This window comes from Acartia tonsa, chromosome 3 (assembly GCF_053477335.1).
Source record: "Acartia tonsa isolate MP-2025a chromosome 3, ASM5347733v1, whole genome shotgun sequence".
Classification (NCBI taxonomy): Eukaryota; Metazoa; Arthropoda; class Copepoda; order Calanoida; family Acartiidae; genus Acartia; species Acartia tonsa.
In genome coordinates, this window is record NC_137262.1 from 48733259 (window position 1) to 48755927 (window position 22669).

Below are 22669 nucleotides of genomic sequence, written 5' to 3' on the forward strand. Positions count from 1 at the left end.
GTTTCGTATTATCAAAAATATTTTTTTAAATGCAAAATCGACCTAATATTGACTATAATTTCTCAAAAATTATCGGAATATTTGAGAACAATAAATATGCAGAAAGCTTTGCGACGGTTCTACAAATAATTAAAAACTAAAATAGGACAATTATGTTCAGTTTAAAGTAGCACACAAATAACAAGCTAATATAGTTTAGTCTGTAAGTATATAATTTATGTATTCTTGACTAAAAAACGCATTTAATATGTTGTTATGCAATATTTATCCCTGAAATACAGGTTTTTTTTATGAGTGATGGTTATGTTTGGTATAATTGGGTTGATATTTTCAGTTTGTGTCTTTTATTCATAGCTTGGGGGTAGTTAAAGATAAATAAAAACAAACCGCGGGAAAAATATACAGCTTCCCTAAAAAGTAGGATTTAATTATTGCAGTGGTTAGCTAGGCCTTAACAGACAGTCAGAACGATATCTTATTTTATACTATAGAATAAATTGATTTTAATTTTCATTCTCCTGTTAACATTGATATTAACTTAACTTTATTTATTATCTCCCAAATAAATTCTATTGTTATACAATTTTTAATAATTTGAAGCACAACAAACAGCTTTACAAAGGCACAACAGGAAGGGGAAATAGCCTATGTAGTGTATTATAGACAAAGGGTGTCCAACAAATTATTAACATAACAATTTCATTAGATTTCTAAAAGATTGACATATCCGACTGACTGACTGTTATGGATGGCAGGGAGTCCCGGCCACAGTTTTATAATAATGTTTTCTTATTCTATGGCTTAACAACTTTGGGGACTTTTATTGAATTTTGATTGGTTGGTTAATTAAGTTGAGTGTCCAAACGTTTTAACCAGTTATTGTAATCTACAGAAGGGGTGATTTTGTTAAAAGAATATAACACATAAAACATTCAATTTTAAAGAAAGCAATCCTGAAACAAAATTAATTGTTGAACATTATGTGTAATGTTTGAGTGTGTATCTTTGTGTGTGTATATGTGTGAGTGTGTGTGTATCTTTGTGTGTGTGTCATTGTATTGTCCAGTGACCTGAAGTGTGTTACAGACCTAAAGGCCAGGGGTAGGGAGAGGGATGTGTCCACACAGTAGCTTTCAAACAGAAGTGGAATTTTAAACAAATGATTTTTACAAATTGTACCTAACATTTTTTAAATTTGATTTTAAAAAGCAACCTTTTCAAATGCATTTCTATAAAACATTGCCTGTATGAAATAATAATTAACCAGTTATAATAAAACTGTAATCAATTCTATAAATCTTTATTTATTATCCAAGGAAAACTGTCTATCAGAATCAAACTAAATTTCAAGAATGTATAACCAGTCTATAAATTACTTGGATCATAGAAAGAAAACGAAGCAGCGGGTTTTGTCGTTTTTGTTTAGCCCCTGCGAATTGCTCTAACCCTGTGGTGCCTATTAATTTCCTAACCCTGCGGGGCAATCATTAAAATAACCTATCAAAAGCTACTGTGAAAATATGACTTCGTATTTTCTCTACTTACATTTTAAATCTACTGTGAGAAGCAGAGGTGTGCACTTTACAATAAATGGGTTGGGGAAGGGGGGGGGGAGGATACATTGACATAGACAATAGTTTAGACCTAACCGGTCAACCTCGAGTGTCTTACATTGTAGTTATATATAGGGGAATATACAAGGTTAACTACAATCATGGGAGGTGAGATTTTTCATAATTTTAGTTATTATGTCAGCTAGAAACCTATATCTACGCATTGTTCAGTTATAACCTAATGTTAAATATATAGGGGTCATTAACAAGTTAAACTACAATTATGGGAGGTGAGATTTTTCATAATTTTAGTTATCATGTCAGCTAGAAACCTGGATCTACGCATTGTTCAGTTATAACCTAATGTTACATATATAGGGAAATAAACAAGGATAACTACAATCATGAGACGTGAGATATATTTCTGCAAAGTTTTTGCAAATCCTAAATATATGTTACTAATAAGTTAATGAATTATACAAAAGCATTAATAGTTATCAAGGGGGAAATGCCTTAGCAATAAATCATGTACACTTTGTTACCATGCAAGGTTAAAGCTTTAAGACAAAGGTTATATTACATATTATTAAATGGATTGTGAAACAATCATGTTTATGTATATGAGCTATATATATAATTTTTAATTTAATCATGAATATATCTCAAGGGGTCTACCTATCTATCTTAGGAATATATCAATGATATATCTGTCTATTATTTATCTATCTCTCTAGATGAGGTAGACCTAGAGAGCTGATGGCCTCTCTGTCCCCTAGGGAGCTGCAGGCCCTAGTAACTATATCTATCTAAATCTTATTATCTATCTATCCGTCTTGACGAGGTAGACGTAGAGCAGCTGATGGCCTCTCTGTCCCCTAGGGAGCTATATAACCTGGTACCTACATCTATCTAAATCTTACTATCTATCTATCTGTCTAGTGGCCATTTATCTCATAGGAATCTACATTCCCTGGTACCTATATCTAGCTATATCCTACTATCTATCTAGACGAGGTAGACCTAGAGGAGCTGATGGCCTCTCTGTCCCCGAGTGAGCTGCAGGCTTTGGTTGATGAGATGGCTGCTGATCCTGATGACGTCCACATCCCTGCCAGCGTCAGGTACAACTTCAATATTGATATTATTATATCAATTTATGACTTAATTAACTCTATTCTTGTGGCTCCAACTAATTACTATTCAATGCAACAACCAAAAACTTTAGGGGGGGGGGGGGGGGGAGTACTCCATCCTTTATTTTCGGAATATGTTTAATATGTCATTATTGAAAAGCATATAAGATTCTAAAAATAATGCTGAATTTTAGCTGTTTGCGACATGTAAAACTTTCCTGAAATGGAGGACTCAATCGGTTCAGTAGTTTTCCCAATTTTAAGTCACAGACAAATTTACTGTAAAGAAATAATATTTCATAAACTCAAAACTGAAAAATGTAATTCATATAATACAGCTAGTTAAATAAGAGGTTTTATTATATTATGCGGACAGTTTTATATCAACCTTCATTCTATTTTGTAGAACTGCTTATCGTTGTGAGAAGGAGCCAACCGGCGAACTGAACAGAGATCATCTTATTGGACACATCAACGATATTGCCCTCAATACACCTGACGTGGTTAGTACACTTTTGTTTAAAGAGCGAAGCTACTCAATAGCTGGTATATCTGTCGGTCCAAACGTCCTTTTATTCATTACTTTGATACCTGAAAATTTTTGAAGATACTCTGATACCTGAAAATTTTTGAAGATACTCTGATACCTGAAAATTTTTGAAGATCATGACAAAATGCACCTACCCTTGAACTTTCTTTGTGTGTCCCTAAGGTTTATAAGAAACCAATACATTTTCTCGGCTGCTATATGAGATAGAAACCGTGTGTTTATTGTATAATACAACCTACTAGTAAAAATATTTTTATCACAGGAAGAAAAAGTGAAATTTGAGGCTGGAGTGAAGCGTGGTAAAATTTACGTGCCCCAGTACAATGAGGAGGAAATGGAGGCTATGCAGAAAAAGGATGATGAACAAGTCAGGTAAACAAACAGATTGATAGATAGATAGATAGAACCAGGAAGAAATTTAAGCCATGCAGAAGAAGGATGATGAACAAGTCAGGTAAAGAGCTATCCGTTACGGACGGATAGATCAACCCTAATCATAGAAAAGCTTCGCTTTAAAAAAAACAAAATATATAGATTGTAATTTGAAATATAGACAATTTAGCTAAGAAATAGCAATATAAATAACACAGACAACGGCTGCTAAAACAAGGATGACAACATCCATAAGTAGCGAAGCACAAAAAATCGTAGACGGGAATACGTATAGGTAGATTTAAAAGGTTTTTACTAAAATCAAGAATAGATTTATTGGATAAAATAAACATAAAACCTTGTTTTATTTTGTATGATGGCGATGGTCAAAGTAAATTATATTAAAGATGCTCATAACAATGGGAAAAATTATTTTGATACTGATATCCCATAAAAGTTTGAAAATTGGATCAAAATAAACAAAGATATGGGAAAAGATGTAAAACATATAAAAATAGCCAAAAACCTGATAAAAGGCAGTCTGGCCGCCATGGTTGTTTTCTTAAAACGACAAAAAAATTATTTTTTAAATCCTTAAATTAAAAAAATTGGAAACTCGGACCATATACACTGAAGATATGGGAAAAAAGTGTTAAATATATATAAATAGCCTAAAACCTGCCAAAAAGGCAATCTGGCCGTCATGGTTATTTTCTTTTAAAGACGGGAAATTTAATTTTGATATCTATAACTGAAAAAATTTTGAAAATCGGACTATAAACACTGAAGATATGGAGAAAAATGTTAAAAATATAAAAAAAAAACAGCCTAAAACCTGCTTAAAAGGCAGTCTGGCCTTCATGGTTGTTTTCTTTAAAAGACGGAAAATTTATTTTTGATATCTATAACTGAAAAAATTTTGAAAATCGGACCATAAACACTGAATGTGAAAAATATAAAAATAGCCTAAAACCTGCTAAAAATCGGTCCGACCGCCAATGATGTTTTATAGTCAATTATGCTCCTTAATAATGGGAATGTTGTCAAAAAATTTCAGCATTCTATCTTTTATAGGAGCTGAGTAAATCCCATTTCCCCCATAGCGTTACGGACGGACGGACGGACAGACAAAGTGAATTATAGAGTAGCTTCGCTACTAACAAAATAAACATGATTTTCTTCAAATTATTTTTGAATAGAACACAAAGATACTTTTGTTAACAAAATGATTGAACAAACAAAGAACTTAAAAGAATTTTATTTGTTATTTTTACATTGATGTTATAACAAAAGATTTTATTCAAATTAATTCTGATAAAATTTTCCTATAACTTGAAAAATTTTTAATAAAAGTAAGTAGGTCGAGTAAGTCTGGTAAAATCTAGTCCTCACTGAATCGAATTCTTTCATTTATATATAAAAAAAGATAATGCCTATAGAAAACAAATTATTTTATTTTCTATGTATATATTTAAAGTTTGAACATGAGATTTTATATATATAACTGATCTCAAGTGTAAACGTTGAAAAAGATTAACAAATCGATCTAAAAGTATGGCTAGGTACTACATTTTAATTATATTTTAATAATTGTTTTATTATTTAATTATTTAATTTAATTATTATATTATATTTAATTTTTTGTAGTTGTAATAGTACAATAGCTAGTTTAGTTCTGTTAAAGCAACAGATCAGATAGACACCATAATTCTATAAAATACTCTAAACTCTAAAGACTTGCTCTGAAAAAGAATTCTCTTTCCTTATCTACAATATACGGCCATAACTATCTACTTTTATGTATATATCTTATATATCTTTCTTCCTGCCTATCCATCTATTCATTATCTATTATTTTATCAAGACTGGACCCTGATGAGGAAGCTGCTCTTTCTTCTGCAACCCTGGATGATATTATGGCCCTTGCTGATATCCTTAACACTAACCCCCAGGTATACAAATATTATTGATGTTTCCATTGTTTTTTTTATGTTCAAACTAGTGGCTAAGGCCCTAGATTCTTTTAGTGGCACTTGAAACCCCCTCTTCTAATTTGGTTTATAAAAAAAATGTAAAAAGAATTGGAAGGGGGTTTCTTTTTATCAAATATAAAAAAATATTAAAGGAATCTTTGTACGCAGCTTGTCAAATGTTTTATTTTTGTCTAGAGTACATAAATGTACACATCCGCTTATTATCAGTTTTTAACTAAAAAAAAATATTTAAATTTAAGAGCATAATGTAAAGCTTGAATTATATATCAAATTAAAGTATTAAAGTATTTGCTCACTATTAAAATAATCCTCAAAGGATAATACTAAAATTTTTTGTTCAGGACTTTGTAATGGAGGCTTACGCTGATCCCCTGCAGTATTTTGAACCTGACCCACCAAATGAGACTAAGCCTGCTGAAGTTCTGGAAAAATTGAAAAGCAATGACTCTTCTATGAAGGTTTGCCATATTAACTTGTTTAAATTATTGAATTCTAATGTATACAACTTTGTTTTGTCAATTTAGCTGAAAATGACACCTTGACTAAAACAATCATTTAATTTTAGTTTTTCAGGATATATGTTTCTGGTGCTTCTGATTAGACTAAATCTATATTTGTATTCAAGTTTGATAATGCTAACCATTTCAAGACATGAGAAAGGCAATTGACACCTGTTTATTTAGTATGCCTGAATATCTTTTTTATTTTAGCATTTTATAGTAATTAAATCTTAATTATACTTCAACTTAAGATTGATTTGTAACAGTTTCAAGACTTAACGAAGGCATTTGATTCTGTTCATTTAGGATGTGTGTCTTAACAACCTTGCTGGTCTTTCTGAGCAGATGATGTGTGATATCTTCGATGCTCTGAGGAACAATGATCAGCTGACCAAGCTATCTGCCTGCAACTGTGATGTAAGTCTTAATTCAGTTTACTTTAATGTTAGTTTGTGTCCATTAAGATCTCTGAATTCAAATAATTTTTATTTCTGTGATTTCAAGGGAGGCTTACCGGCTATTTAGCACACTCTCAGTACTTTTGTTCACTCTTATTATTTGATAACAATCAAATGTATTTGGTGTTCCTTCAACTTTTACTGGTCCTGGTCAGGTTTTATTCTTTTTTGGAATGAAAACTAAACTCAATCTGTCAAATTCCTGAACTGGAAATTTTCTATCATTATTATTTCTTTCTTTATCTTATAACATAATCTTTTTTATCCCTATTAAAGTCTTTAAATCTTATTCAATTAGCAGTAAAACAATTTACTGCTAATCTAAACTCTATTTAAAGAATAATGTTGGTTTAAAATTTTCCCTGTTTGGCACTCTTAATTCTTAAACATTTGCTAGAATTTAATTCTAATTTTAAATATTAAATGTAGGCGGATACAATTAAAAGCATAAGTTGTGTTGTAATAATTCTTGTTTAATTACCCTACCATTTCAAATTTTACATTACATCTTATGGAAACTATTAAATTACAAATAGTTATGTTATTAAAATTGAAATTCGTCTTGTATTCTGAAATAATAAAATTATTTCTTATTAATCAAAAAAATTTTGATTAAAAATAAGTTAGATCATCCCCCCCCCCCTTTAGAAATCCTTCCTAAAATATCAAATTGTTTTTAAGCCTTTTATTTGTCCTTAATTTGCCTTAATTTTTTAAGTGAGGTCCTATCCTTAAATGGAAATATTCCTGCAAATATCTACTCGTCAAGTAAAAATGTATTTAAACTTAGGGATCTAAAAGGAAGACTATGGTCGATAAATTAATGTACATACCCAATAATGATAGATTACCCTTTTTGTAGATTACAATTATAAATTTCGACACCAAACTTAATGAACTAACCAATTAAAATCCATTAAAAGTTTTTAAAGTTGGTTAGCTAACGAATAAGAAAACGTTATTATAAACCTCTGGGGACTAATGTAATAAACAGCTCATTGTCCTCTCTCTCTCTCTGATTTGAATTACTAGATGCTAGGGGCACAGCCGTGATAAAGTTAAAAAGACAAAGATAACAAATGGTTGTGAAAATTAAGTAAACCCGGGAAATGTTTTTACAACACACCAAATACTACAAATACAAGGATGACAATATTTTTAGGCGAAGCTACAGTTAAAACCAAAACAAATCTATACCAATTGCATGTTATTTTGTCGGTGTAAAGGAAGAATTTAATCTTATTATGTTCGAAATGTTAAAAATATACAAATGGTTTTACTAACTTTTGATTAACTGTTGTAAGTTTATTTGCTGTATGATATAAATGTATGCACATTTTTCATTAGAATTAAATAGCCAATTGTACAATTATAATGGACTGACATACATACCCTAATAGTAAAAAAGCCTGGCTTCCAAATACTACAGTCATAAAGAAGATGACTGCTGTGTTTATGGAACTTAATTCATTAATCTCAAAATAAATTTACATATGAAAATTAGATAAAAACTTGTCTAGTACAGAAAATCTAATATTTTTGTATTTCATGACAAAAATTAAATGTTATTTTATTCACATATAGGAATTGTTTTATTTATTAGTTTTTATCATTATTGTCTGACTTTCAACATATTTGACCCACTTATAAGATTAATTTAAGATATTATTTACTAGCAGTAGCGCCCATAGCATCAAGGGTATCTGTAATCTAAGGTGTAAGAAGAGGGCAGAAAATAGCCTAAAGTCATTCCAAGAACTATGTGAAGCTTCCCCTATAAGGATAACTCAATCAGTTCAGTAGTTATTGAAATCCTAAGCTTTCGACAAAAAACCTTATTACTTGAATTGAATATGAAATATGTAAAATGAGATGCGCAAAAAACCATCAAATACTCTGTAGAGTTCAAAGTGTCAAACACACTGCACTGTAATGAATTATAATATACTATAAGAGGCAAGAGAACAATAATCTATGTAGCTGCAAATTAACCACCACTGATGTTAGATATATAAAAAATAGTTTGCAAATCAGTTCTAGAACATAATTTGGACACCCTGTATAAAAACATGAAATATTTTAGATCAGTGATTTTGCTGTGGCCAACCTGTGCAAAGCTTTAGAACATTATTGAGACACTCTGTATTATGTACTAGATCATTATTGGGACACCCTGTATTAAAACATGAAATATTTTAGATCAGTGATTTTGCTGTGGCCACCCTGTGTACAGCTCTAGAACAGAACAATGCACTCAAATCCCTATCAATTGAAAACAACAGGTAACAAAATCAATGGAGATTTCCCTCAGTGCATATAAAGCACTGCAACCCGCCCCCTCTGTTTATAAGAAAATTGAAAATAAGCCTGAAGGTAGTTTTTTTCTTATGCCCAACCTCTTAGGGAGTCCTAGTCTTTCAGTGCTACCCAGTACTGAATATAATCTAACTTAGCATAAGCAACAAATCATGCTAGAACCTAGCCATAGGTACCTTTAAGAGCTAGAAAATTTTATTTTCGATTTTTTATTGAATTTAAAAATTGCTAAGATTCTCTTTAAAGTGGCCGCAAATATAAAAGATTTAAAGAAAGATAAAGGGACAGACATAAATATTCATCGAATCAAATCAAAGCTAATCTTGATTTTTTTGCCTCACTAAACAATACTGATTTTCAAAACTGAAACAAATGAACATATTGGCAAATAGTAACTTACCTAAAATTTAGTTTGCTATTTAATGTATTCAATCACTATCAATGAACAAAATTATTAATCATGATTGTTAGCTGTATCTGTATCAGACAAACGGACGTACTTGCATACTTTTAGCTGTAGCAAGTATTAATAAACAACTTATTTTGAATCTGTTATGTTCTAATAGAATTTAGTTTCCCTTTCGCATTTTTCAGTTTTAGAGAAAATTCTTTAGTTATATGTATAAAGAATTTAGTAAATATTTTAGTAGAAAGTTTAGTGTCTTGTTTACAGTTTTATTATTTAAGAATATTACATTATCTTATACATTAAATTTATTTAATCAAGATTGACATAGGTTTATGTCGATGTTATTTTCATTACGATCGATAATAGCTTTCTAGTGGCGTAGCTTTTCTTTTCAAAATTGGGTATTTTTCAGCCTTTACTATTTTAAATGATTTACTTGATCATTTTTCTCTTTTATTTTACAATCCATACTTTAAAAAGCTCTAATTCTTTCCCTCTCCCCAATTCAACACACCCACATATTTTTAAGTCTATATTATAATAATTTTATTTTGTAGGATATGCCCTGATGCTATTGGAGATTTGTTCGATTCTATCGCCAGCCCCAACAATGGTCTCCTTGAGGTAATTTGAATACATTTTAATAATAGCAAAGAGAAAAATGTATATTGTTTATGAAATGTTTCATAATGTATAGGGCTTTGTTACAGGGAGTAAGGGAGGGGACAATGGGCAATTAATTCAATATAAGAGTTATCAAAGAACGGGCATGAAATCCAGTTTAATCCAATAAATTTGTAAGAAATTATAAAGGGATTGTTAATTGAATAATAGATTTCCATAGCGTCATGTAAAGTGAAATCACAACTTGTTTTTGATGAAATATATTGAGGTTTTATGGTGTGATTTTTATATTACAAGATTATTAGACCCGGCCAGCTGCTAGCAAGAATATGACTGCCCCTTTTTATTCTGTTTATTTCCCTTGCCCCTTGCCCCTTGCCCCCACCTCCCTTCTCCCCGTCTGCTACATTCCAAACTAACACAACGAGTAGTCATTTCCCTTGCCCCCACTTCCCTTATCCCCTCTCCCCGTCTACAATATTCAATACATACACAACGAGTAGCGGCATTTTATGCGCAAGTACCCAAACTCAGTCAGAAACTGCTAAATTCTTGCACATTCCCTTTAAGCCAGTACCCAAAGTCTGAGACTCCTAAAAATTGAATATTCGATCCATTGTCCCCTCCCTTACTCCCTGGCTTTGTTATCTGTTGGCTTCTACTGCGAAGAATTTATAAGTAAAGTAATGGCTATGGTTAAAGCTTCGTCTTTAAACTGTTATCTTACGAAGCTAGCATATGGGGGGTTTAATGCAAACTCAACTTCAAAGCTCTTTTTGAATGTATTATTTTTTTGTATTTCTTCTGTGTAATTAAAGCTGAAAAAATGGTTGTCTGTCACATAAAAAAACTTTACACTAATCTAATTATCCTTTATTTAACTAATCATTTGTTATATGCTTTGTTATCATTGGATAAAGTTATCCTTGTTTTTATTTTCTAGATCCGTGTTGGTAGCCAGCAACAAGAGAGCAAAGGATACAGAGTGGAACATAATTATCCTTGTTTTTATTTTCTAGATACGTGTTGGTAGCCAGCAACAAGAGAGCAAAGGTTACAGAGTGGAACATAATTATCCTTGTTATTATCTAGATCCATGTTGGAAGCCAGCAACAAGAGAGCAAAGGATACAGAGTGGAACATAATTATCCTTGTTATTTTCTAGATCCGTGTAGGTAGCCAGCAACAGGAGAGCAAAGGTTACAGAGTGGAACATAATTATCCTTGTTATTATCTAGATCCATGTTGGAAGCCAGCAACAAGAGAGCAAAGGATACAGAGTGGAACATAATTATCCTTGTTATTTTCTAGATCCGTGTTGGTAGCCAGCAACAGGAGAGCAAAGGTTACAGAGTGGAACATAATTATCCTTGTTATTTTCTACATCCGTGTTGGAAGCCAGCAACAAGAGAGCAAAGGATACAGAGTGGAACATAATTATCCTTGTTAATATGTAGATCCGTGTTGGAAGCCAGCAATAAGAGAGCAAAGGTTACAGAGTGGAACATAATTATCCTTGTAATTATCTAGATCCATGTTGGAAGCCAGCAACAAGAGAGCAAAGGATACAGAGTGGAACATAATTATCCTTGTTATTATCTAGATCCGTGTTGGAAGCCAGCAACAAGAGAGCAAAAGTTACAAAGTTGGAACATAATTATCCTTGTTATTATCTAGATCCGTGTTGGAAGCCAGCAACAAGAGAGTAAAGGTTACAGAGTGGAACATAATTATCCTTGTTATTATCTAGATCCGTGTTGGTAGCCAACAACAAGAGAGCAAAGGTTACAGAGTGGAACATAATTATCCTTGTTATTTTCCAGATCCGTGTCGGAAGCCAGCAACAAGAGAGCAAAGGTTACAGAGTGGAACATAATTATCCTTGTTATTATCTAGATCCGTGTTGGTAGCCAGCAACAAGAGAGCAAAGGATACAGAGTGGAACATAATTATCCTTGTTATTATCTAGATACGTGTTGGTAGCCAGCAACAAGAGAGCAAAGGTTACAGAGTGGAACATAATTATCCTTGTTATTATCTAGATCCGTGTTGGTAGCCAGCAACAAGAGAGCAAAGGTTACAGAGTGGAACATAATTATCCTTGTTATTATCTAGATCCGTGTTGGTAGCCAGCAACAAGAGAGCAAAGGTTACAGAGTGGAACATAATTATCCTTGTTATTATCTAGATCCGTGTTGGTAGCCAGCAACAAGAGAGCAAAGGTTACAGAGTGGAACATAATTATCCTTGTTATTATCTAGATCCGTGTTGGAAGCCAGCAACAAGAGAGCAAAGGTTACAGAGTGGAACAGAGGATAGCAGCTGCTCTACTCAAGAACCCCAGAATTATGAAGCTGGGTATTAAGCTGGAATTCAAGGTTGGCTTTATAGATAATATGTATCAAAAAATTGTATATTTTAAAAAAAATATAATTGTTGAAAGTTTTTTTAATAAGTTGAAAATATCTATAGAAAAATTTATAAAAGAATGTAAATCGAATTCAATCCTTGTTTAAAAGTAGCAGCACGTCTGTCTGTTTTAAGATCTCGCTAATCGCTGGACCGAAATGGTTCTCTTTTAGAGTTTTATTTGTACTTAAACATCCTTAAAGATTTTGGACAATACATTTTGTAGAAAAAGTTATTTTAAATGTAGTCCATTCATCTATATTAGCGTCTCTAAAGTTTAGGATTAAACATTAAAGATCACTTATTTTAATTGAATTGTTGAATATTAAATATATTTAAATTTAGGTGTAAGGCTATTAAAAACCAGGGAAAAGGGAATGATAATTTGACAAACAATTATAAAGGAAAATTTCCCCACAACCCCCTTCCCCTTTTCCTCCCCTTCCTACCCAACCCTCTTCAATTACATGAAAAAACAAAATATACACCCACCATACTTTACAAGGTTTCGTGATTTTTTTTTGTAGAATTGATTGTTAGAATAGCTACCCCTGAGTAAAAGCATTTACAGTGCTTTTATGTTTGGTTTCGTTCCTGATTTAATATCTGCTTTTCGTTTAAACGTTTTCTTTAATTGTATGGAACTGTCTGTCCTTGTAAGTCTATTTAAGTTTGTTGTCATGAAAGAAAAGTTTTTGTCATTTACTTGTTAAGTTTTGACGTCCAAACATGTATTTAGCAAAACAATTATTTTTTTTTCATTTTTGAAAAACTTTCTTTATTGTTGCTTACTGCCTTTTTAGTAGGGCAAATAAAATTATCTTTCTTTACCTAAACAAACATAAATTTCCAGATAAAATTCTTGCTTATGTGATATATCCTATTATTAAAGTAACAGGATGACTGTCTGTCTGTAGCTTAATTTCTCGATGAACTCTGGACCGTTATTGTACTCCTTTACGGCGAAGCTTCTTATAGGTATTGGGAAGGTTATGAACGTTTTGAGTAAGTTTTGACTAATCCAATAGAAAGAGTATCTTAAAAAAACTACACTCCCCCCTCTTGTGGCGTAGTGGTTATTATATGATATAGATAGATAGCATTAAAACATCTTAATTATGCTCACGTTTTACCGCCCTGATACCTGATATTTTCTATGACCTAAATAACATATTTTATCAGCAATTGCAATAATGTTTATGACATCAAGTGGCATAATCAAGAACGTAGCTACTATATAATTAGAATTGTGTGTTCGTACTTCCTTAAGATTCACTTATCATTAATTGCAATAATGAATGTAGAATATACGTGGATATTATTACAGGGGAAAAATTATCGTCAATTTAGCTTGATAACATGGAACTCGTTTATTGGTCAGTCTGTTCATCCAGTAGGAGAGTATGGAATAAAGAGGGTAGAAGGGATTGATCGTTATATTAGCCCGCTGCAAGTTTAACTTAGAGAAAATTAAAAACATGTAAGATAAAAGTAATAATATCCCTTAATTTATTTTGTTTATGGCATCGAGAGCAGCTTATAATAATAAGTTTTGTAGAGTTAAACAATATTTTGCCTCTATTCCTATTGTTTTACGATCATCAGAATAATTTAATTGTTATTGCTACTTATGCATGTTATTGTTCTCGTTTTTATGTTATCATCATGTAAATATTGTGATTATCAGGAAATATGATATTTATTTACTTTATGCTTATTTATTAAGCTAATCAAAAATAAATTTACCCCACTTTATACATACAGTATATGCAAACATATTTTTTTCGGTTTTATTGATAATCAATAGCTTTTATGATTTTAGGGCATTGATCATGAATCATTGCTTTATTGGTAAGTTTGTTTAGGTTTAATATTGCATATCTTATATTTTATCTTCAAGCATTATTTACTAGTCCTCATTTATTGGTCAGTATGAGGGGAGGGGATGGGGTAATTATTAGAGTAGGCAAAAATATGTTGCAGCATACAAGTAATTGTATATCGATTTGTAAATTGTAACTTATTTACTGATCGAGAAAGTAATTATGAAACTATATTTTTAATATTTTTTTGTTCCTAGATTTTTCACTAGAAAAGTAATTTGCTTTGGAACATACAAGAAATACTTTTTTTTGTAACAGTACATAATAATGTTAACGTACTTTAAACATATTAAATTAAGAAAAATTCAGCAATAACAGAATATTTATTTATAGCACTAAGATTAAAAATTTGCAGCAATTTAAACATTTTGTAGGTTTAACTTAGGCAAAGCATTTGATATTAAAATCACTAAATCCATTCGAATAAACCAACAGCTTCCATTTTTAAAACAGTTAAATTAATATTTATCAATATATTAGAAAGATATAAATCATAAAATTCTCATAATCTTAAAATTCCTAAAATAAAAATTACTTATTGTAGGTATAGTATGTTAATAAAATTTAAACTATTTTGAAAATATTAGTCAATAGCGAACCTCTAAGTTTTTTTTATTATAGACATATTGGTACTATCACCAAAGATACTTTGTAAGTTATCGTGTCCTTCCATTGCAATTGTCTGTATGTCTTCCATCCTGTTATCCTGCTCTCTATTTAGTTCTCTCTACAGTATGAATACCGTAAGAACTCCACCTACTTAATCATTTTATCTTAGTAGCTTAATTACTTCTTTCTCTATCTTTCTCTTTCTCATTCTTTCTGTCAAGTATTCTGATACATATATATTTCTTACAACATCATTCTACTATTGGACTTAATCGTCTATGTCTAATAATGGATTTATTATTACTTGGATCTGACGCCAGATTTTCATGTTCTCTAATAAACTGAACCCTGTAGCGGGCTAAAGTAACAATATCCCATCCCCGTTTTTTTACCCCATTCCCTGCCCTCTTACTGAATGAGTGGTCCTACCATTAAATGTCAGAGGAATTAGCAACTTAAATTGACGACAATTATTCCGCTGTCATAATATCCACGTATATTCTACATCCATTTGTTTAATACAAGAACAACCATATTTATTTAAATATTTGCAGGACATCGCTGACAAAGTGTCTCGCCACCTCATCTCAAATATGGACAAGATAAGGTAATAATTTATAATTAAATTTCTTACAAACAAGAACAAGTTCTTTCCATCCTTTTTGTATAGCGCAGCAGGGTACTTAGTTATCATAAATCTCTAACTAGCGGATACGCCTCTAGGGGCTATGTATTCGAAAGGGCAGAGAGGTGCTAGAAAAAAAGCTTAAAACTATCACATTACTAAAATCTGAATATAGAATGGCCTTAAACCATTAAAGGAGCTGAGAGAAGTTTACCTTAAAAAGAGAACTCAATCGCTTCAGTGGTTAATGAGATCTTAAGCGTCTGACAAAAAACCTCACTACTTTATATAATAGGATATCTACAAGAAAAAGTAAAATTTTACTCAATTTTAAACAAGAACAAATTCTCAATAGAAGCGGAGAAATGAGTAGTTTCAAATTTTCGAAAAAAAGTTGAATATGAGAATGTAGGGTGGTTGTTAATAGACTATAATAGGATTTTATTTACACTTAAAGGGATAAGACAATGGCTGATAAATTGATGTACAATCCAAATGATGATACACAAAATTACCCATTCTTTAGATTATAATTAGTGGTTGAAACGGTTGGACACTCAACTTATTGAACAAGCCAATCAAAATTAAATATTTTCCTTAAAGTTGCTAAAACAAAAAAAGTTACTATAAAATTTTGGGGACTATTGAAATAAACAACCCAATGTCCCCTCCTTTCCTGACTTACATCGAACTTTTTATATTTTGTGTCATTTTTGATTATCTTATAAAATTTAAACTTTTTTCATTTGCATTTTTGCATATGGTTTAGTAAGTTAGTTAGTCCAATTTATAAAGTAGGACAGTGTCTATTTTGTTGTTGTGTATATTTTGTTATCAGAACTATAGCTAGTTAGAACTGTTTGCCTTACTGTTTCCATATTAACAAGTTTACAATAAAGTTGAGTTGGGCAGCTAAAAAATTAACCCCCTAATTAAAGTTTTAAACATGGAATTTATTTTTCTTTTTACATTTATGGGTTATAAGACCTAAAAAAACACCTTGACAGTAACTATAATCATTTTTAAAGAAATCTTTATACTTTTTATTTTAACTATTGCAAGCGTCTTTACTGTAAAAAAAAGGCTTTGTTCAAATTTTAATTATTTTTGATAAATGCCATAATGATTTAAAACATTCTTTTGATGTAAAAAGAATCAACAGTTTTAATTATCATTAGAAATCATAAATTAAGCCGCCTTACTAACTACATTTAGATTACATTCAGCATGCTTTGATTACTATTTTTAGACTCGCCTAATTAGTTTGCTCTAAATATAAAATACAGCACTTTATTCATATCTTTATTGTTTGTTCCTTACCTCACATTATTATACACGAGAGTATTTTTTAGGCGATTTTTTTACTTTTGAAACCAAAATAAAATTAGGAAATTGTGGGGAATTTACGGAATAATACAATGGATGATATATTGATGTACATCCCCAATGAAGTTAATTACCTCTCTTCTGTAGATTGAAATTGTTAATAAAGTAATTAGGACATACTTTGAGTACCAGTGTAATTTACAGTCAACTGTCACCTTTCGCTCTGGATACTTTAATGGCATTAAATAGGATGGGAAGTTTATGAACCAAAAGAGGTTTTATTTGTACTTTGACTTTTTAGAAGCATTTGATAGACAGTTCATGGTTCTTCTTGCTTATCTAAAACATTACTGATAAGTTGTCAATTTGTCATAACTTATGCTATGAACAAAGTGATACAGAGAGATATTGTTTAAGAGTGGCTTTGTATCTAATAAAATATGTAGGGACTAGAAAGTGTTACAGAGAGATATTGTTTAAGAGTGGCTTTGTATTTAATAAAATATGTAGGGACTAGAAAGTGTTACAGTGAGATATTGTTTAAGAGTTGCTTTGTATTTAATAAAATATGTAGGGACTAGAAAGTGTTACAGAGAGACATTGTTTAAGAGTTGCTTTGTATTTAATAAAATATGTAGGGACTAGAAAGTGTTACAGAGAGATATTGTTTAAGAGTGGCTTTGTATGTAATAAAATATGTAGGGACTAGCAGGGGCGTCCAAGATTTTTTATTTGAGGGGGGGGGGTAAAATTTTGAAAATAAAATTTTTTTTTGGGGGGGGTAATCTTTAATTCATAGAGGCATTTTTTTATTTGGAGGGGGGGGGGGGTAATCACCCCTTTACCCCCCCCCCCTGGACGTCTATGGGGACTAGAAAGGAAAAATATCTCTAGAATCTAAATTATTCAAATACAAATGAATGTAAACACGAAAGACTTTTCCGTGGATCAAATCCAGTCTAGAGCTTCATTGTTTATGGAGAGGTTTTTATCTATTTTTTAACTTGTGGTGTACACAGACTTTTGGAAGGAATTGAAAGTAATTTCAATTTTTTTGGGGTGGTGGGGGCATTTACACTTAAATTCAGCTGTTTATTAGGCTAGGTTCATTAAGATTACTTAAAATTGATTGCATTTAAAGGGTCTTTTCTAGACAAAAAGAGGTTTAATAAAAGTATTTATACATATTGTAAATTATTATAAAACACGTGAATAACTATCTTTTTCAGGGCCGTTATATGTTTTCAAAACATATAACGTATTTGATTCTTTCTATTAATAGTATACATTTCCTTATTAATTTCTTTAAGAGGTGTAGCATAAGAGAAAAACTTTTTAGAATTTTAAAATAATTTACATTCATTAAAAACGAATATATTCTGCTATTAATCATGGAGGGAGAGGAAGTTGGCCTGTAAATTAAAGTGGTGCCAAAGTTTTATAAAGTTTATTTATTTGCTTAAAACTTTGAGTACTTAATAGTTGATTGGTTTCCACAAACAAGTATCCAAACTTTTCATAAATACTTTTAATATACAAAAGGTATAATTTTTATCATCATATATAATTAATCTTATGATCTTATTCCTGATGGTCTCTAACAATTAATACATTAATTTATTGTTGAGCTAGTTTATGTAAATGGAAATTACCCTTCATGTGAAAAAGAGACAAACAAAAAAAACACTATATTTATTATTAGCGGCTATGCAACTAGAGGCATCTAAGAGCACATAAAATGTTTTCTTTTCAATCTATGTTAAGCTCAGCTGTTTACCAAAAAAAAAACTCTAGGCGGCGCTTTATATATTTTTTGGATTTATGGCGATTTCTCTAGGTAGGGTGGTGGTGTTCTCCCCAAAAAAAACTATAAACCTTCTCAGGACCTATTAAAAGCTATACTGTAAAGGAGCATCATATCGGTTCAGCGGTTAGCGTGATCCTTCGGTATAGACAGATATCATTTTACTTTATTATAAGGTTTTGTGGATTTTTATTTTATGTTTCTTCCCTTGTTATGAATATTTGGATACTCGATAAAACAATTTGAGGCTAAAATGTTATTTTTTAATTCTTATATGTAAGTGCAAGATTAAAGTTAGCTGTCTGGCCTCTAGGGATTCATACACTTAAACAATTATTTACAGACATAAATATTAATATATTAAAATGTGCTTTTATGTTTATATTACTTTTCTTCAAATTAAATATGCAAAAAGCTGCTTTTATAAATTTATTTCTAGATTATATTATTAGAATGGATATAGAATATGTGGATATTGTGAGAGATTCTCGCATTCCCTGATAAATATTTCTTCCAGTTGGTTAATAGTTATTTCTTTTATTGTATTATAAATTGCTTTCCGCGGATATAGAATGGTTTTAATCTTATGATTGTACATTTTTATATTCGTAGAAAGCTGGATATAATACGATGCTAGACATAGTTTTTTCGTATGGATGAGAACCGGTTCCTATCCACCGGATTCGAATGAATACGAGAAAATAATGATACCTGACCCCCTTATGACTTTACCCTATCCCCTACCCCGACCATGGAGGAACGTGTTGACCAATATCTGAGTACTATATTATCAACCTAATTTGAAGTATATCCACGTATTTTATATCCACTATTATTCCGCTTAAACTTTCAATTAGTTAAAGTCAAATTAATTTACTAGAATTTGATTGAAAGTTTCTTCAATATTTTTTCTTCTAACTGACATTCAGGCAAAGTAATTTACATACATAATAGAAAAGAACATATGTACTTTGGTTTTTGAAAGGAATAAAAAATCTGTACTTTTCAACATGTCCACTGTATATTATATATCTGGCCAAAGCTAGTTGGTTTTCTAAGAATCTGAGAAGATATTATGCAAGTCAGGGATAATATGATAGATTAATGAAAGATTAAATGATCCTTTCAAATGATAATAAATCACACAAATGTACTTAAAGATTTCTATTTGAAAGGATATAGAAAGCTATTATACCCTCCTACTTGGATATCCTTATTATTAATGCGTAGATATAAATCAAGTTAGATATAAACTAAAATGAGAAATTAAAGAATACAGCATCTTCCAAAAACCTGTACCTGTATCCATGTTAATAGTACACGGCAGACAAGCATTCTTAATTATCCTCCACATCTTAATAAGTTATTACAGAATAACAAATATTCTTTAGGTCAACTACAACGCAACAGCAATAAGGATCAACAAAAATTTGCCAACTATACTATTTATTAATGTTAACTAAGATTATTAGAATGGCAAAAGTTTAGGGTTATGTTTTTCATTTAGCTATGTAGTAAATATGAAGTAACTACAAACGATTTAAAACTAAACAAACTTCACCTTTTCTTGAAAAATGATTATTTAAATACTACGTTACTAATTCTATGGCTAAAGCTTTTTTCCTTTAATCCCTGAAAGTCCTTAGATAAAAATAAAAGAAAGATAATTAAATGATAATAGTTTTATATCGTATCGTATTTAGACAGCTTTCTGCGGATATTAAAATGAAAAATTTCAAGATTAAAACCAGTTTAGTCAGCTCTGAGAAATAAAGAAATAAATACTTGATATTATTTTAGAACGAAGCGTCTGAACGATGGAGTTGCTCCCGGAGCCGGAGTCAAATGGACAGCCGCCAGGACCATGGATTAAGGTCATCCAGGTAAAATCTTCTTTCGCTAGTTGGTATAATTTTGAACTGCAGACGCGGTAAAGCCACCGATAAGAATCTTTGAAATCAGTTTTAAATATAAAATTAAAACATTTTCTCGTATTCATTCGAATCCGGTGGATAGGAACCGGTTCTCATCCATACGAAAAAACTATGTCTAGCATCGTATTATATCCAGTTTTCTACGAATATAGAAATGTACAATCATAAGATTAAAACTAGTTTTTTTAGCCGGTGCCTTCGGCACCACGGGGCTAAAAAAACTAGTTTTAATCTTATAATTGTACATTCTATATCCGCGGAAAGCCGTTTATAATACGATACGAGAAATAACTATTACAACATATTTTTCTTCTTATATTTGGTCTAAATTTTAGTTTTATTAACAAAATGTTTTTTTTGTTACTTTTTACTTATCTTTTAAATAAAAATTTTCTATTATGTCATTTTAACATTTTCTAAAAATAAGATAAAAAACATTCAGTAGACTATTCAATTCATAGGAAAAACAAGTTTACTTCCATAAGTAGCAGAGTTTTAATGGATAAATATAATGAAAAGAAGATTGTCCTAGATATCCCAGTTAACTCTTTCCCCTCCCCCAAAAAATAAGAAAGGACAGTTTCTATACTATCACAAAGTAATGTGACATTTGATGTCAAACATTTAGAAGAAGATTAAAGTCCCTCAACAAATTATAACGTCATGTGATATATGATATATAAGAGGCCAGCATAAATTTTACCATTATTGGTCAATTACAGTGTATACTGGACTCTCATCGGCTATTCTATCGTTGGACGTCATAATCTGTTGAGGGACTTAAATCTTTTTTAAACATTTATATTATACTGACAAAAAATTGTTAAGAAGACTTTTAGAAATGCTTGGTAAAATATTCATTTTTTGTAAGAATGTGGGTGTTTGTTATAATAATAGAAAAATTGATGTTCAAAATATTTTTCATATTTAACCAAAAATTTTAGAAAAGTAAAATAATATATTTGCCATTCTTTTAAGACAAGGACGTTTATGACCAATAGTTTGAAGCTTACTTTAATTTCGTTTTTTATATTGTTTTGCAACTTCATTTCAAAAATTTATGTCGATTTGTCGATATTATGTCAGCAAAGGCTTTTTTTCGACGTAAATATTTTTAAAAAGTAGTATAAGTTGACAAAGTAGACTTGTTTTAAAAATGAATTATCTTTAGAATCAAAAGATACAAAATAGTTGTGTAGGTGTCTATTTTTATGAACATCAAATAAAAAAACTTTTGACGTAAATAAGCAAATTTATTTATTTTTTTTTCAGTTTATCTTCGAAACTGATTTATATCAGAACCATACTGAAAAATCATGTACAGCATCTTATAACAGACAATTTTCCATGAGTATTAAAATAAAAATATCAAATCAATGCCAGATTTTTAGCCCCGGCCTTCGACCCCTCGTGTCGGAGCTAACAAAACTGTTCAATCTTATAATTTTTCATTTTGATATTTGCGTAAAGCTGCCTATAATACTATGCGATCAATAACTTTTGCTATATTTTAGGTTGACTACCACGTGTTCAGAAAGGTCAACATACCTTCAACAAAAAATCCTCAAACATCCACAAAACAAGAATGGCATTTGCTGTTGAAACAAATCACAATAAATATCAAATGCAAATGTTTTAAAATTCAAAGCAATTCTATCAAATATATTATTAGTAATATTTTAAAATCCACCAATTTTTTATAGTGTTATTTTGAATTTAAAACAGTAATGATCTCCAGTTGAAAATTTCAATGGATTCTTGATTGATTGATTGAAAGTCAGCTGATTATTGTTTTCAGCGGCATTATTTAATTGATTGATTGCTAGTTGATTAATTGATTGTAAAAACTGCCACACTGTATGATTGTTTTAATGAATGATAAAAACCAGAGAATCTATTTTAATAAATTTATGACTTGTTATTGATTTTTTTATATTTTCTATCATACTGATCAAATTTTGCAACTTCAAAATCAGAAAAGTTAGTTCCTAAAGTAGGTCATAACAACTTCTAAAAGTCATAAAAAGTCTTATTTTGGATTGAAAGTAGTCGCTAAGTGTTTTTAAAGTTTGAATTAATAGCTTTATTTTGTCTTTTAATAGTAGGTGCACGACTAGCACCAAGGGGCTCAGTAATTAAAGAGGATCAGAAGAGAAGAAAAATAGCTTAA

The 22669-nt window shown here is 30.6% G+C and overlaps 1 protein-coding gene across 5 annotated transcripts; it reads left to right on the top strand.

Moving 5' to 3' along the window:
* The first annotated feature begins 1603 nt into the window (after nt 1–1603).
* LOC145314476 (tropomodulin-4-like) lies at nt 1604–22420 on the top strand. Of its 5 annotated transcripts, none has more exons than XM_080154387.1 (14): nt 1604–1721; nt 2563–2674; nt 3093–3189; nt 3499–3608; nt 5473–5560; nt 5944–6060; nt 6409–6519; nt 8760–8842; nt 9843–9909; nt 10929–10962; nt 12205–12287; nt 15365–15417; nt 20366–20448; nt 22014–22420. In XM_080154387.1, the coding sequence occupies exons 1-13, from the start codon at nt 1715–1717 to the stop codon at nt 20436–20438; spliced, it is 1035 nt and encodes a 344-aa protein (XP_080010513.1). In that variant the 5' UTR covers nt 1604–1714; the 3' UTR covers nt 20439–20448; nt 22014–22420. The 5 variants fall into 5 exon arrangements, with proteins under 5 accessions (XP_080010513.1, XP_080010514.1, XP_080010512.1 ...); XM_080154388.1 differs by lacking the exon at nt 10929–10962 and adding an exon at nt 11660–11693; XM_080154386.1 differs by lacking the exon at nt 10929–10962 and adding an exon at nt 12098–12131.
* The last annotated feature ends 249 nt before the right edge of the window (nt 22421–22669 follow it).

Bases quoted from the DNA above. Each gene is read 5' to 3' on its own strand.
- LOC145314476 (XM_080154387.1), top strand. The intron at 6,061-6,408 runs GTTTGCCATATT...CTGTTCATTTAG, and splicing joins GCAATGACTCTTCTATGAAG to GATGTGTGTCTTAACAACCT. The intron at 6,520-8,759 runs GTAAGTCTTAAT...GAAATATTTTAG, and splicing joins TATCTGCCTGCAACTGTGAT to ATCAGTGATTTTGCTGTGGC.